We start from the raw sequence: 16,223 nt of genomic DNA on the forward strand, positions 1-16,223 counted from the left end.
GGGGTGAACAGGCTTAGACTCAACCCTGACAAGACCGAGTGGCTCTGGGTCTTGCCTCCCAAAGGTCAACTGGATGGTCCATCATTAGTCCTGGGGGAGGCAAATTGACCTCCCTCAGTGCAGGCACGCAACTTGGGTGTCCTCCTGGACTCACAGCTAAATTTGGAACAACATCTATCGGCTGTGGCCAGGGGAACCTTTGCCCAGGTTCGCCTCGTGCACGTCACCTCAAGACTGGATTACTGTAATGCGCTCTACATGGGGCTACCCTTGAAGAGCGTTCGGAGGCTGCAGTTGGTTCAGAATGCAGCCGCGAGAGCAATTGTGGGCGCGCCAAGGTACGCCCACGTCATCTATCCTCCGCGAGCTGCACTGGCTTCCTGTGGGTCTCTGGACGCAATTCAAGGTGTTGGTTATCACCTTTAAAGCTCTTCATGGCATAGGGCCAGGTTACTTACAGGACCACATACTGCTGCACAGTTCCCAGAGATCGGTGAGGTCCCATAGATTGGGCCTCCTTCAGGTCCCGTCGGCCAGACAATGTCGGCTGGCGGGCCCTCGGGGAAGGGCCTTTTCTGTGGTGGCTCCGACCTGGTGGAATCAACTTCCCCCCGAGGTTCGAACAACTCCCACCCTGCCGGCCTTTAAGAAAGCCGTTAAAACTCTCCTGTTCCGGCAGGCCTGGGGCTGATGTCCCCAGGGAGGGCCGGGACATGATCGGACTTGCGGTATGATTGAATTATTTTATTGTTTTATTCTCGATGATTGTTTTAATTTTGTACGCCACCCTGAGTCCTTTGGGATTGGGCGGCATATAAATTAAATAAATAAATAAATAAAATGTTCACTTTATAAACATTGTTGAAATATTTATAAAGCATTGTCATTGCCATCTCCATGGATTTCAGCTTGTGAGTACCAAACTGTTACCCCCAATGTCCTTAATAGGCACCTACATTTTTATATTAAATCATTAGCATGCTACTTCTAACCACTGATCAAATCTTTCAGAAGAACAGCATTTATAAAACTGGCAATTTTATTTCCACAATCTTCTCAGAGTTGTTAATGTTCTATTTCAATCTCTTTGCCCACCCAAACATATATAATAAACATACATACATACATACATACATACATACATATATATATATATATATATATATATATACCAACATACATATAATATATATGTATATTATATACTTTATATGTATATTATATAATATACATATATATACATCAAGAGCTAATATAAAATTCAAACGTTTTGAAAAAGGTAAATTTAAAATTTTTTTACACCAACAGTAAAAGTGAATTAATATTTAATATACATTGAAAATTATCAAAAAGGTTAGTGACTATTTCCAATATTTGTAAAGGTTTATCTTCAGATCTACAAATTAGATACAATAATCTTGTGTTTTTTGCCCACAAAGTTCAACTTAGTTAAATGCTATTATACAATTAATTTAGTATCACCAATGGTAAAATTGGTATAAATGCATCTTTAACATGTTAAAGCATAGCAATCATTCCCATGTTAAGATATTTATTTGTTCAATAACAGTAAAGCTAAATTAAGTTAGTTAAACCATGGCAACATAACACCTGCACTAAGTTAAAGGACTTCAACTTAAATAAACATGTGCTTTCATTCTCTGCTTTGGTCCTGTTGACTGATAGTTAATGCATTGTTTGGTCTGTAGATGAAACCAGTGCCTTCATCTCCCAATTCTCCAAGCTGTTGAAGCGAAGAAACACAAGGGCTGTGCTCTTTCAGCATACTTGGTAACTTATTTGCTTTTTCATGGATGCGGCAGGACCGTCTCACAGGTGTTAGGAATTTCAGATTTTTAATGGTTGAATCATCACACTGCAGTCTTTTCTTTGTACTTGGGGTTAAAAAGAAAAACCATTTATGTATTTGCAGGATTAGAATGCAATAATTCAACGTGGCTTGGTAACAGAACAGCCTTAGTAAGTGAATAAAAATAATACAAATATTAATTTGGCATTGAATATTTGAATGTTGTAAGAAAAATGTATTGCTTCTCTATGGGTAGTGCATATACAGTACTTATTTCAGCCATGTATGATTTTAGGAACATAAAACCATGCCAGTTTCAAAGACTGATAATTTTGACTGCCATAGCTGGTTTAGAAAATACTTTAAGGCAGTGATTCTCAACCTTTCTAATGCCGTGACCCCATAATATAGTTCCCCATGTTGTGGTGACCCCCAAGTGAGTGTGGCCACCAATAAGAGGGAGTAGGACAGCTAGGGAAAAGGGAAAAAAATGGCAGACAGCATGGTTTGGTGACCCCCGTGAAATGGTCATTCGACCCCAAATGGGGTCCCGATCCACAGGTTGAGAACCACTGCTTTAAGGTTTGATTTTTGGGGCCAAAGTTGTAAGTCTTAGTTATTGTTGCTATATACTTTTTTATAATGATATAGATCCAGATGACTTGTTTTATTACCTCTAAAAAGTAAATGGAAATTCCTAAAGAACTGATTCAGTGCTTTGTAATTTGATGGAGATCTGATTTATGGAATTTACTATTGGTTTACATTATAATTCGTAACTCCTAATTTATGACATGGTATCATATGTGAACTCAATTTTATATTACTGAAATGTGAATTACTTTGAAATTCTAAATATGCTATATCAGTACTAAATACAAATAGGTAAATCTTAATAAAGGATTTTACCTGTCAATTTTCACTAATCAGTTTTTGAGTCCTATAATGCAGGGGCCCCCAGCCCTGGGACTGATCCATAGCCTATTAGGAACCGGTCCGCATAAGCAAAGCTGAATCTGTGCATGCGCAGGATCTAAGTAGTGCACAAAACTACCACCACCACCTACCAGTCCATATAAAAACTGTTTTCCCCGAAACCAGTCCCTGGTACAAAAAAAGGTTAGGGGCCATGCTGTAATGGTTTCCAGCCAGTGGTGGGATTCAGCCAGTTCGCACTGGTTTGGTGGAACTGGTAGCTAATTTTTGTTGTTTGGTGAACTGGCGCCCTAGCCCTTTTTCCCAAGGCCCAGAACGGCCTGCCAGAAATACGTAAATGCTGCTTCCAGAAGTCCATTCTGGGCCTCGGAGGCCCAGAGGCGTCATTCCAGGCCCAGAACAGCCTGCCAGAAATGCATAAACGATGCTTCCGAAACTCCATTCTGGACTCAGAACGGACTTCTGGAAGTGGCATCCACGCAGAGAACCATTTGTTCACGTATTTGAATCCCACCACTGTTTCCAGCTATTACTTTTCTGAGAAGAAAAATAATAGCTGGAAACCATGAAATTTTTTTTTCCCAAACAAGATGAACTCAAATTGGTCAGGTTCACTTTTCCCAAACACTTGGATATTATACACAAATTGAGCATAACATGTTTTTCAGATTAAGGACAGTAACTCCACATCCTCAGACCCTACATGGAAAAGATCATATTAAGACTCACCTTTCCAAATGGGAAGTGGTTGACAAATTATATTTTATTAAATATGCGCCCTTTTCATTTTCAGGAGTTTGAATCTCTTGAAGTCTTTCTTTCTCTGCACTGGTATCAGTTTCTTCATTTTTTAAGTCTATAGGTTTCTGCATCTGTTCTTTATTTTTGTTCTTTTTTTTCTTAGGCAAGTCTTCTTTGATTTTTGAGCAAATTTCTGTTGATTCTTGAAAAGTTTCATTACTATGCTCCACCTTATTTTTCAAACTGACTTCCTTGAAAGCTTCTTCTATCTCTGTTTCAGCTGGTCCCTCAGGATTTACAATGTTTTCTTCCTTCACACATTCTGAAAAAATATAAATATATTCTGTCATAATATAAGGCAACTCAATATTTAAGCCTGTTAAAAGAAATTCAAAAGTTACAGATGGCAAATAAAAGTTATATACATTGCTTATAACAAGGATTGGGTTTAGCAGGGCAAAATTGAAGATTTGAAGAAACTAATCAATAATGTTAAATCTTACCATCAGTTTTTGGTAGATCTCGTCTAGTCTTTATAACATCTGCAAGTGTATGACGTAACTCATCCTTAGGCTGAAAGACCAAGTATAAATTTGCAGTTAGCTTAGCTAATTATTTTAGAAAATGTATATGACTGCCCAGCTCACTCACTGTGATTATAGGTGACTTATAACAGTAAAAACCCCTTACCTCCCCACATGACAACAATAAAACTCTTACCTCCCCACATGACAACAAATAAACCACTTGATGGGCTCTTTATCACCCTAAGCTCCTCAGGCCACAGGCAAATCCATGTCTTACAATTACTCACAATGTTATAAAAGATCAGTATTCAAATAAAACTGGAGATCCAAGTTCATTTTATTTTATTAATCAAATTTATATGGCCACCACCACACAGAAGGTGACTCTGGGCAGTATAAAAGAATAAGTTTAGTGTAACACACACACACACACACACACACACATACACACACACACACACACACTGTGTTTGCAGGCGAAACGGCTACCCAGTTGATTTCATCAGATGGTACAGCAGACCATACGAGCCTCGCAGAATGCAACACACAAGCACTACTATGGCATGGACAACTCTACCACATGTCAATGGGGTGTCAGAGGCGACGGCACAGATATTGATTCCATATAACATTAGTATTGCCCATAAACCGAATCAAACCCTTCATGCCAAAATAATGCGCCCCAAGGAACCATTCCCCAATGAAGAAAGATCTTCAGTGATACATAGAGTGAAATGTAAGGACTGTCACTGCAATTAATTGGGGAGATGACCAAAAGGCTTGGAACACGAGCTGGTCATTAGAGGACATGAGCAACGCTCACAGTTTGGGCCCATATGGCCAGGAACAATCACACGTTCAACCTTGCCAGGGGGGAGGCCATTGCCCAGGATGTCACTAAGGGCAGCCGGTTACTGAAGGAGGCTTGGCTGTCGGATGAACACTCAATTAATCGGATGAACACTCAATTAATCGCCACATAGAGTTACTGCCTGCTTATCAGGCACTAAGGAAGTGGGAACAGCGTAACAACTCACAACGAGTGCAACAGGCGCAGCCTACGCAAGACCAGAACCGCTGTCTCATGGAACAGCAAAGAAGCACGACTGGCAAAGGGAAGAAATGCCCAGCACAATTCGTACAGGAGCCAATGATGGGAGGTGGGGTGCCACACTCACAGCGGGGGGTGGGGATGGCCACAGGACAGGAGGCACTGGGGGACCATCCTAAAGCAACGTGTACCCAGATACATCCAAAGTGGGCAAAGAGAGAGACAAGAGAGGCGATGATCCCTGAGCTTACAAGTATACAAATGGATGTGAGTCTATTAGAAGCAATACGGTCAACTGGGGCGGGTAGACCAGTAATGCTTTCTATGAGCAGTGTGCACAAACTGCCGGTATAAGCAGGCTTTCGAACTTCCGGCATTCCACTCTGATGACATCGGCAGTTAGCCGACGAAAGCTAAGTTTATCAAACAGTTGTTAGTTTATTAAACAATTATATATATAATTGGCAAAGCAACTGAAAACAAAATTAAATTTAGTGAGACAGGTTTTAAGGATGTTTACCTGCGCTCCTGCAAGAATTGCCTTTTCATAGATAGTGATTACTTTTTCCGTGGAGCGAAACTGTTCAAGACGCATCTGGCACACCCAATACTTAGCAAACTTTTTTGCATCTGGTACTTTCATTATCAGGTTTTCCAAAATGGAATGTACTTTTTCACCTACAGAGCCCTGAAGAGAAATAACAAGGAGAAAATGCACTGAATTTCTTAAACTGTATGAGTTCTAGAGAAATGTTAGTATGTTGCATAAGCAGACTATAGGTAGTTGACTTACAACTATTCATTTAACAGTTCAAAGATACTAGTTTGAAAAAAAATGATTGATGACCTGTTCTCCGAGTTACGACCATTTCATCATCCCCAATTGTGATAACAATTAAATAGAATAGAAAACAGGTCGGCAACCTGCGGCTCCGGAGCCGCATGCAGCTCTTTGAGCCTTCCCCTATGGCTCCCAACCTCCTCTGCCATTTGCAGAGAGAGACAGAGACAGGCACTTGCGCTTCCCTTCCCTTCTCTCTCTCTCCCTCTCCCTCTGTGTGTGTGTGTGTGTGTGTGTGTGTGTGTGTGTGTGTGTGTGTGTGTAAAAAAAGAGTGGACTCACAGTATTCTCCGACAAGCTGAAAAGCTTATTTGGGCTGAGCTCCTCCTTTTGCTGCGTCTCTGCAGGAAGCAGGAAGCAGGAAAGAGCTAGCTAGCCCAGCTATGCTGACTCAGGAATTCTGGGAGTTGAAGTCCATGAGTCATAAAAGAGCCAAGGTTGCCTACCCCTGAGCTTGTTGGAGAACAGCTTGAAGCCAGCTTGCCAGGTGAGGAGAAGATCGGAGAGAGGGAGAGAGAGGGGGGAGAGAAAGAGAGAAAGAGGGGGAGAGGAGAGAAAGAGGGAGAGGAAAGAGAGAAAGGGAAAGGAAAGAGAGAAAGAGAAAAAGAAAAAGAAAGAAAAAGAGAAAGGGAGAGAGGGGGAGGGAGCGAAAGAGACAGAGAGACGCTTTGACAACTAAAATGAAGATAACACTGCATATATCTTTTTACCTTTATTATAGGTGTGTGTATATATGTATATATGCATGTGTGTATGTGTATGTGTATGTGTGCGTGTGTGTGTGTATAACCAAACAAATGTGAGCACCAGGGAGTGCTAAAAAATTTAATAAAATTTAGTAAAATGTCAATAAAATTACAATAAAACAAATAAAACGCCTAGCTTTCATCAGCAACTCTTTCAGTGTTTTGGGTTGCCTACCCCTGGACTAGAATAACAGAGTTGGAAGGGATCTTGGAGGTCTTCTAGTCTAACCCCCTGTTCAGGCAGGAAACCTTATACTATTTCAGACAAAAGGTCGTCTAATCTTTTCTTTAAAACTTCCAGTGTTGGAGCTCTGACAAAGTCAGTTGGGAAAGTCAGATTCACTTAATGACCAAGAGATTCACTTAATTGTGTGGTTCGCATGACTGCTATAAAAATTATCATAAAATTGGGTCTGGTCATGTGATGACTCACTTTACAAGTACACCACCTTACATCAGAAATGCCAGTCCCAATTGTGGTTTTAAGCCAAGGACTACCTGTAATGTATAAGCTTCTGTGAATTAGTTTATATTTTCATAATCCAGAGAAGAATGATTAGCCTTTTATGTAATACAAAACTTCAAAGAATCTTCTCTATTGTAGTAATAACCATCTGTGTTCCACAATTCAGTCTTTTATCCCCATTCAGGACAGATCTGATTGTTCTAGTAATTAAAATAGAAAAATGACACACAAGATTTTCTTATGATGTAGCCTACCAACTCTCTTCACGTTGATCCATTATAAGGCCAGTTGTTTTGAAAGTTCAGTATGCCTTGTAGCTTCAGAATTTATAGAACTGAATAAAGTACAAGAATGTTATAAATTCATCATTATAGTAGTTTATTTAAACATACCTTTTCAATGAGATCCAGACATTCTGCAAGCGTCTTGTTGACCTTATCACTAAGTAATCCTTGCTCATCTTCTTCAACGATTGTGGCCCAAAAGGATTCAGCTGGCTCTTTTGTAGTTTGCTGAGATGTTGCTTTTTTAGGCTGGCTATTTGCAGCTATGGTATTATGTTGCTTCTTTGTCCCTTTTGAAGCCTGCCATTCAGCTAGCTGAAGTCTAAAAGATAAATATGTAAGTTGATTAGTATAGTATTTCATTTTGTTTTTTAGCTAGAAATAGTTCGTATAGCAGCTACCCAGTTATCTAGCCACAGGGAAATGAGAATGTTAATTCACAGCTCCTCTCATATCTATCTCAAAGGACATTTATATTACAAAAGAAATAAAATCAACTATTAAGAACTGTAAGGTCCCAGTCCCTTATTTGAACTTGAGATACTATATCAATCTAACCCAGTAGTTCTCAACCTGTGGGTCGGGACCCCATTTGGGGTCGAACAACCATTTCACGGGGGTCGCCAAACAACGCAGTCCGCCATTTTTTTCCCCCTTTTATTCTATTGGCTTTTGAAAGCCAATAGAATAGACTCTCTTGAATAGAGTCTAATTCTATTGGCTTTCAAAAGCCAATAGGAATTGTCCAGGCTGTCTCTGCCCTGCTGAGCCTGCCAAAAGTCCCATTCTGCAAATGGTGCTGCACCAGTTGAGTAGTCCTTGACTTACAACCAGTTGAGTAGTCCTCGACTTACGACCGGTTGGGGGGGGGGTCGCAGCATTAAAAAGGTTGAGAACCACTGATCTAACCCAAGCGGAGACTTCTTGATCAAGCAGCACTTTATTTGATCAAATTAAGCAGCTGGGTGGCCAACGATCTGGAACGCTGACAGAGTTACGTCCAGAAGTGCCACGCATTAGAAAATTGGTAGCATTGCTTTATAAACTTTGTTAGCCAATGAAAATCAGACAACAGAGCCATTACATCATAAGAAAGACATCAATCATTCCTGTACACTCCCTTATTCCCTCCTTCAGTATATCCCAAGCTTACATGAAATTTCTCTGGTGCAAAAGCTGATTACAAAAAGCAAGAAAGCAACAGTTAGACTAAACAATTTCCCTTTGTTCCAGAACCCTTCAGAACAGTTAAACACTCAAAATTGCAATTACATGATTGTCAGAAAAATAAGGCAAAGATAACTGCTATTTGCAGCTATCAGAGCTAAGCTGAAAAAGCCAAACCTGCCTGTATTTTTGTGCCATCCAGCAATCAACTGGCAGTTGATTGGCCTACTGGCAGATCGAATGGCCTACCAAAATGAAACACCAGTTCCAGTGAAAACACAGAAATAAGCCTGTAAGCCTAAATAGCATCTAAGATTTCACATGTATAATTATATTTAATCATAATTATCAGATATATAGGACTAAAGCTAACAAAGTATGATTTATCACAGACTGGGTGAGGGAACACACAATTAAACATTTATCATCTGTAATAGCAGATGTGAAAGCATCCTGTTTTCAAGCCCCCAAACTCAGTATGTGCAATTGCTTTAAACTGTTGAATATTCAAGGCTAATTTAAACAAAGTAAATAAAAAATCTGAGTCATAAATATGAACTTGTGATGGTAGGGTGACAAGGGTTTAATTTCTCTTTTGTACAATCTGAATTTCTATGTTTAGAAATTGCTTGATTTTGGTGTACCATGTTGATCAAACCCAGCTAAATGAGATTTATTCCATAAAATCTAGCAAGCAAGCCATGGCTTAGTGGTACGTTATATAAATGCATCCATTCACATATAAGGCTGTTTTTAAATCACAATGTGGGAATAGTCTGAAAAATTCAAACTGGTTTTTGATGTTGCATTATCCCAAAACATTTTAATACAAAAAATGGAGGCATTTACATTACCTTCTCACATCTACAGATGTCGGAGCTTTTTTAGTTGATTTTGAAGGTGACATAGTAGCACGACTTTCGAAAGCTGGTACTTTTAGGCTTCCACTTACAGTTTTAGATGGAGCAAGTTTCTTTGTCCTCTGGACAGAATTATTAGCATTGGTTGGAACAGTCTTTAATAGTGGTTTCCGATTGCTGCGACAGTTTTTTTGGGTAGTCCCATTATTCTCTGTGCTACCACTGACAGATTGTTTCTCATGATTCAGAATAGTTTTGGGATGATAAACAGAAACTCTCACAGTACTGGTTTGAAAAGGGGTAGAATTTGGGACCTTAGGAGCACCAGCATTGCCAGCGACTTTAGCATTATTAGTTGTGGCTACTCTTGATTTAGGCAGAGCAGGAAGATAATTTCTAGACTCATTTGCTGGAACTTTTCTGAATGAGTTTACCTTAGAAGAAACTATTTTGCCACGATATGAGCCAAGTATGTGTTTCTCTGAAATGCATGGAACAGAGCTGGGGACATCTGCTTTTCTCTGTTTGTTTATGTTTGCTTTCTGTAGAAAAGTCTGAGTAAATGACATAACCTTGGATTTTACTGCTGCAGACTCAGGATCTGCTACTGTCATACTGTTTGGAGAATTACAATTTGTATCTGTCTTAATTTGTTTCAATACATGGGAATTTAAGTTTTTAGGGGAAATAAAAGTGTTTTCAAGTATACTGTCCACTTCGTTCCATATAGATTTGTTGGCATTTTCTTTATCTTCCTGAAAAAAATTAACATAGCATTAACATACTGTTTTAAATACTTTTTAAAGAATGATGTGAGGCACCTGGCATCCTGACATACATATACTTGTTTGCTGTAGTATTTCTTCACTTTTCACCTTCCAACTTTACTACTATTATTATTATTATTAAAACATCAGGACATTGGAAAAGCCAGTCACAATAGTAATTTCACAAATTTTGCTTATCATTGCATATTCATATTTATATGTTACTTATATGTTGTACGTATATAGTATGTTTAAATGTGTTGTATATGTGTACACTTTAAGAGCAAGTAACTAAATTTTTAATGTGTGCCATTGTGCCCACAGTAAAAAATGACAAAAGTTATCTAATTCAGTTTTTAAAACTTTAATGAACAAGTACCCTGCCTGGCTATACAGTACCCCAAGATCCTTCCTTACATTTCATATACATTATTTTGGTATAGTAATTTTTTTAAAGACAGCAGTTCCCACATCCTGTCTCTTAATTGTAATATAAATCTGCCTGCAGCTCCAGTCTAAGTTATCAATATCTTTTATGACTTACCATTTTTGTTGTTGAGAGAATGCAGTTTTCCAACTTTCCTAGATTTTCTAAAGAGAAAACAAACTCACTTGCAACTTTTAATGTAAAGCCTCATTTACACAATAAAATAGGTTTTACACCAAGCAATTTTACACATATTGTTTTCTGGGTTTCTTTTGGAAAGATTGCCGAATATGCAAGAAACGTTCCACCAGACAAACCCATTCAAGTTTGAGAGATGTCTCAAGCTGTTTTATACTTTAATGAAAACAAGCATCACAGGAGCGAAAAGAATGATATCGGCCTTCAGAAAACTCAAATCATAATCACTTCCCCCCCCCCCAAAAAAGCAAGAGTCCTTTTCCAGCTTCCCTTCTTCAGCTGGAATCGAGGACTATCCGGCGCCCAACAAAATTGAAAACTTTCCCCTCCACTACTTCTAAATTAAACTTGCTTTTGCTCAGTTTTTTTTTAACAGCTGCACCCCATCCGACCATTTCACGGCGCTTACCCACCCGCTTGCCTTGCAAGGAAAATATTTCGCCCGCAGAAACGACACAACCGACTCTCCGATGTCCTATATACAATCGCCCGTTGAAATTTAAACTCGCGCCTGGTGGTCACGTGGGCAATACGACCCTGCCGATTGGTGCACTCGGGGGCTTGAAATTAGCCAACCAGAGACAAGAAGCGCACTCTCCAGCGCTCAGCAGCCTCTGTGGTTCTTTTGAAAAATGCATGTCGGCTGATAACCATTGTTCTCCCCCCCCCCCGCATGGATAACCGTCCAAACTGGCTATTTTGTGCATATAAAGTTCTGCTTATAATCCTAGTTCTACCTCGTCTTTTTTTCCTCCTGTAATTTGTGAGTTCCTTTTGGGAACGAATGCGTGCTGTAGCACAACTATGTCCAGTTTATTTTCTGTCTTTTCATTTTGGGAGAAAGAAAGATGGAAAGTTGGAGTCTTGGAAAACAATTCTGAAAAAAAAAATTATTGTCCCACTAGCTTAGGAGTTGTTTTTGTTTATAAATACAGATTTACAATCCCATTAAAACTCCATGGCTCATAGTTTTTAAACATGCTCAATTTGTTCAAAAGTTACTCCTCCACACAGTGCAGGTGGGAATAGGGGAAAATATTCTTGAGATATTTTAGAAAAATTAATTCTGACCTGCTCAGAGGTCTTGTGGAAAAATAAAGCCTTAAAAAATATAAGGACTTTTACGAAATTCCAAGGGTGAAAGAGAGATTTTTATTTTTGCGCAAAAGGTTCAGAAGTGATTTAACAATCAACAAATTTCTGAACAAGGGGGAGGGTCTAAACTAAAGCTTTATAGGTTTCTTTTTCTCAGGAACAAAGGAAGCATAGATGGAATCTTACATTGTATATGGAATCTACTTTGTATAACATTCAGATAGTTTCTCACAGTTAGCTCCATTTCTCATGGGAATACAATGAAGGCAGTTTTTACTTTTATACAATGTTTCTAAATATGCATTAGATCATTCACCTACTGTTAATACAGCTTTTGGCTAACAGCTTTCTTTCAGAGATTATGCAGACACATGATTTTTGCTTTTAGTGATTTTTCATTATTATTATTATTATTATTCTACTTTATTCTTCTTTATTCTATGTTATTCTATTTCTTTCCCACTTTAGAGGGAGTGGGTGAATAGCAAATCTGACTTTAAATAAGCATATGTACAAGCTTACTCAGAGCTGTATCCAAATATAGTTCTTTGATTTCTTTTTGGTAGATTATTAATTGAAAACTTGCCACTATATTCCCATCTCTGAAATTTGAAGCATCACAGCTATAGATCATAAATTGAAGGTCTAGGGCAGTGGTTCTCAACCTTTCTAATGCCGTGGCCCCATAATACAGTTTCCCATGTTGTGGTGACCCCCAAGTGGGTGTGGCCACCAATAAGAGGGAATAGGACAGCTAGGGAAAAGGGGAAAAAATGGCGGACAGCGTGGTTTGGCGACCCCCGTGAAATGGTCGTTCGACCCCAAATGGGGTCCCGACCCACAGGTTGAGAACAACTGGTCTAGGGTTTGCCAACTTTGATTCAGATTACTCACTAGATGCTAGAAGCATTAATAACAATGCTAAAGCTGAAATATTTTGACAACAGAAAGCAGAAGAAGCAAGCATCTTTAGAAATATTGGAAAACATTGAAGGCAGTGGGGAAAAAAACTGGCAAAATATAAGGTGTCTAAAAATATAACACAAGATCAGACCTTTGGCCTGTATAGTTCAGCAGTTTATTCTCACAGTGGCTAACAAATTGCACAAAGAACTACTAATCTACCAGCAATGTCACCCTGTATCAAGGTTAATAACCACAGATCCACATGGCTTTCATGAATCTATCCAGATATTTTTTTGAATCCTGGTGGCCAGCTCCATGTCTCATGGTAGACTTTCAATTTATGATCCACACACACGCGCACACACACACACATATGGCTCCAAGTGCCATAATGCTTTTTCATAGGAAAGCTACTCAAGCCTTTTCATCATTGTAGTTGTTCTTTTCTGAACTTTCTCTATGTCCATTATATTCAAGATATACTTACAATACTGATTTATATACAATAAGGGCAGTATGATATTGGCATCTCTATAATTCTTTATAAACCCTAACATGCTCTTGGTCTTTTCTACAGTCTATGCACTCTGCGTCAACACCTTCATTGAAGTGTTTACCATTCTTCAAAATTTCTTACCTCATCAGTCACTACTAAATATAATCCCATTAATTTGAAGAGTAGTTAGGATTATTGGCCCTAACATGAATCATTATACAATTGTTCACCTCTGCCATTTTGATGCCCACTCCCCTAATGTGCAGAGTCATTTATTGTTTATACCATTTATACAATTTAGTGTCATCAGCAAACTTAGTCACATTCAATTCCACATCATTTATAATTATAGTAAAAAGCACTGGTCCTAGAAAAGAACAATGGGAGACCTCACTGGTTATATTCCTCCGTTGTGATAAATTTTAATTTATGCCTATTCTTTGTTTTTGTTCATTAGCTAGTTATTCACAGGAGGACCGGTCCTTTTATTCTGTGATTGTTAACTGAGAAATCTTTGATGAGGGATTTTATCAAAGGTTTTTTTTTTAAAATTGGATCTATCTACTAGCTCACAGTTATTAACACATTTTATTTATCTATTTTTAAATGTATTTATTAAATTTCTACACTGCCTATCTCACCTAGGAGATAGGTGATTTACAAAAATATACATTAATATTATTAAAAAAACCTCTAGCACTGTAGATTAATTACATAGGACCTTTCCTTAGTGAAGCCATGTTGAATAACTTTGAAGAAGACCTGTGTTTCCAAATATTTGGTAATTTTATCTTCAATAGAAATTTATATTATCTTCCCCAGAACTAATGTTAAACTGACAAGGTTATAAGTTTCTAAATAGCCCAATGAGCTACTCTTAAATATGGAGTTATACTGGCAACTGTCCAATTCTCAATCCCAGAGGCTAAGTATAGAGAAAGATAACATATTTTAATTATAAGATACACAATCTCAGCATAAAGCTCCTTATGAACTGTTAGGTGGTTGCTATTTGTTGATGTTCAGTAACAAAGATGTTCAATATCAGATATCAGAATCTTGAGTTTACCAAAACTCAAAAGTTACTAATAGGTTCTGGGCAAGCAATAGATTTTCAGCAATCAGATCTTTTGACAAGCAGAAGATTATGAAAGTAAATCCAATTTAAATACCAATAAAGCTTGCCTTTAGTACCTTGAAAGCAAGGCAGTGATTCAAAACCATTCTGCATGTGAGGAAAATGCTATAGTTAATATAATTGTTCTGCTATATTGTACATAACATGGGTCCATTACTAGAGTGATACTGAGATTTCCAGTTCTGCTCCGCACCCCACGGCTGTTTTCGCTCTGCCAGGGGATCCTAAATGCGTCTGATGTTGCCCTGGAGAGGCGATGAAGAGGGACACCCCAATGATCACGGATGACAGCGTTCAAGCCGTTCAATCCAGGGGAAGCCCTCTAACCGGACAGGAGAAAGGCTAGCTGCACACCAGCGTCTAGGTCAGTGGTGGCGAACCTATGGCACGGGTGCCAGAGGCGGCACTCAGAGCCATCGCCCCAGTCCTAGGCCTTTAGCTCGGTTTTATAAAACCTTTTCGCTTTAGGCCTCACCATTGTGTGCAAAAAAAAAAAAGGTTCAATCAGTCAATTTCAACTTCTTGCGGGGAAAAAAAAAGATCTTGCAAAGTTGGAATTGATTGACTGAACTTTTTAGTCCCACCCAGTCTGCCTTACCACCGCAGCCATGCCCAGCCAATGGGCCACGCCCAGCCAATGGGCCACACCCAGCCAATGGGCCACACCCACCCGGCACTCGACGATGCATAAGTGGGTTTTGGGTTGTAGTTTGGGCACTCGGTTTCTAAAAGGTTCACCATTACTGATCTAGGTGGATCGAATGCACTACAGGAGGTGCTCTGCCAATATTTTCAAGAGTATCGCCTTTTCTTGCAGTGGACTTGGACCCATCTTCCCATATTTTCCTTGGGAACCCATACATTTGCATCCTTTGAGTTGAGCTAGATTCCTTGTGACTTAACGGCCACTTCCATATAGTTCAGTGGTGGCGAATCTATGGCATGGGTGCCAGAGGCGGCACTCAGAGCCCTCTCTGTGGGCACGCACACCGTCACCCCCAGTCCTAGGCCTTCAGCTGGGTTTTATAAAACCTTTTCACTTTAGGCCTCCGCCACCATGTGCAAAAAAAAAAAAAAAGGTTCAATCAATCAGTCAATTTCAACTTCTTGCGGAAAAAAAAAGATCTTGCAAAGTTGGAATTGATTGATTGAACTTTTTAGTCCCACCCAGTCTGTTATTACCACTGCAGCCACACCCACCCAATAGGCCACACCCACCCAATGGGACACACCCACCCAATGGGACCCACCCGGCATCCGACGATGCATAAATGGATTTTGGGTTGCAGTTTGGGCAGTCGGTCTCTAAAAGGTTCGCCATCACTGATATAGTTTATCTGGCAAGAATGTAAAAAAGGTTTGCCATTGCCTTTGAAATATTTTTTTCACCTTCTCAGTCTTGTCTATTGCTTCAAAATTTCTCTGTGATTCATTTAGTAGCTACATCTACGTGATTAGCTTTTTGAGATTAGCCAAGTTCCTAGTCTAGATACTGAGGAACTAATAGGGCACAGAGGAGAGAGGTGATAAACAATATGATGCAATGGCATTTCATCCCAAATACACATAGCAGTGATTCCTGGAAGTTTTTTGTTTTTTTTAACAAATAGAATAAAAATTCCCACATTTTGTATACCAACGTTTCTGTTAAAGAATTAGTTTTTGAATGTTACAGTGAATGTCTAGATTCAGTATAAAAATGCCAGTCCTTCTTCTGATTTATGGATGCCATTTGCAGATGCAAGGTCCAATCTGATCTATACAATT

General features: G+C 39.1%; 1 protein-coding gene across 1 annotated transcript; it reads right to left on the minus strand.

Moving 5' to 3' along the window:
• Positions 1-1,308: 1,308 nt before the first annotated feature.
• Positions 1,309-11,305, minus strand: CKAP2 (cytoskeleton associated protein 2). The gene is made up of 8 exons (XM_039353290.1): positions 11,231-11,305; positions 10,741-10,787; positions 9,424-10,184; positions 7,511-7,724; positions 5,586-5,753; positions 3,991-4,060; positions 3,476-3,809; positions 1,309-1,895 (listed from the first exon to the last, which is right to left on the minus strand). The coding sequence occupies exons 2-8, from the start codon at positions 10,741-10,743 to the stop codon at positions 1,655-1,657; spliced, it is 1,791 nt and encodes a 596-aa protein (XP_039209224.1). The 5' UTR covers positions 10,744-10,787; positions 11,231-11,305; the 3' UTR covers positions 1,309-1,654.
• Positions 11,306-16,223: the final 4,918 nt, after the last annotated feature.

The sequence above is a fragment of the Crotalus tigris genome, unplaced genomic scaffold (assembly GCF_016545835.1).
Source record: "Crotalus tigris isolate CLP2741 ecotype Arizona unplaced genomic scaffold, ASM1654583v1 scf7180000018510.657491, whole genome shotgun sequence".
In the NCBI taxonomy this organism is placed as follows: Eukaryota; Metazoa; Chordata; class Lepidosauria; order Squamata; family Viperidae; genus Crotalus; species Crotalus tigris.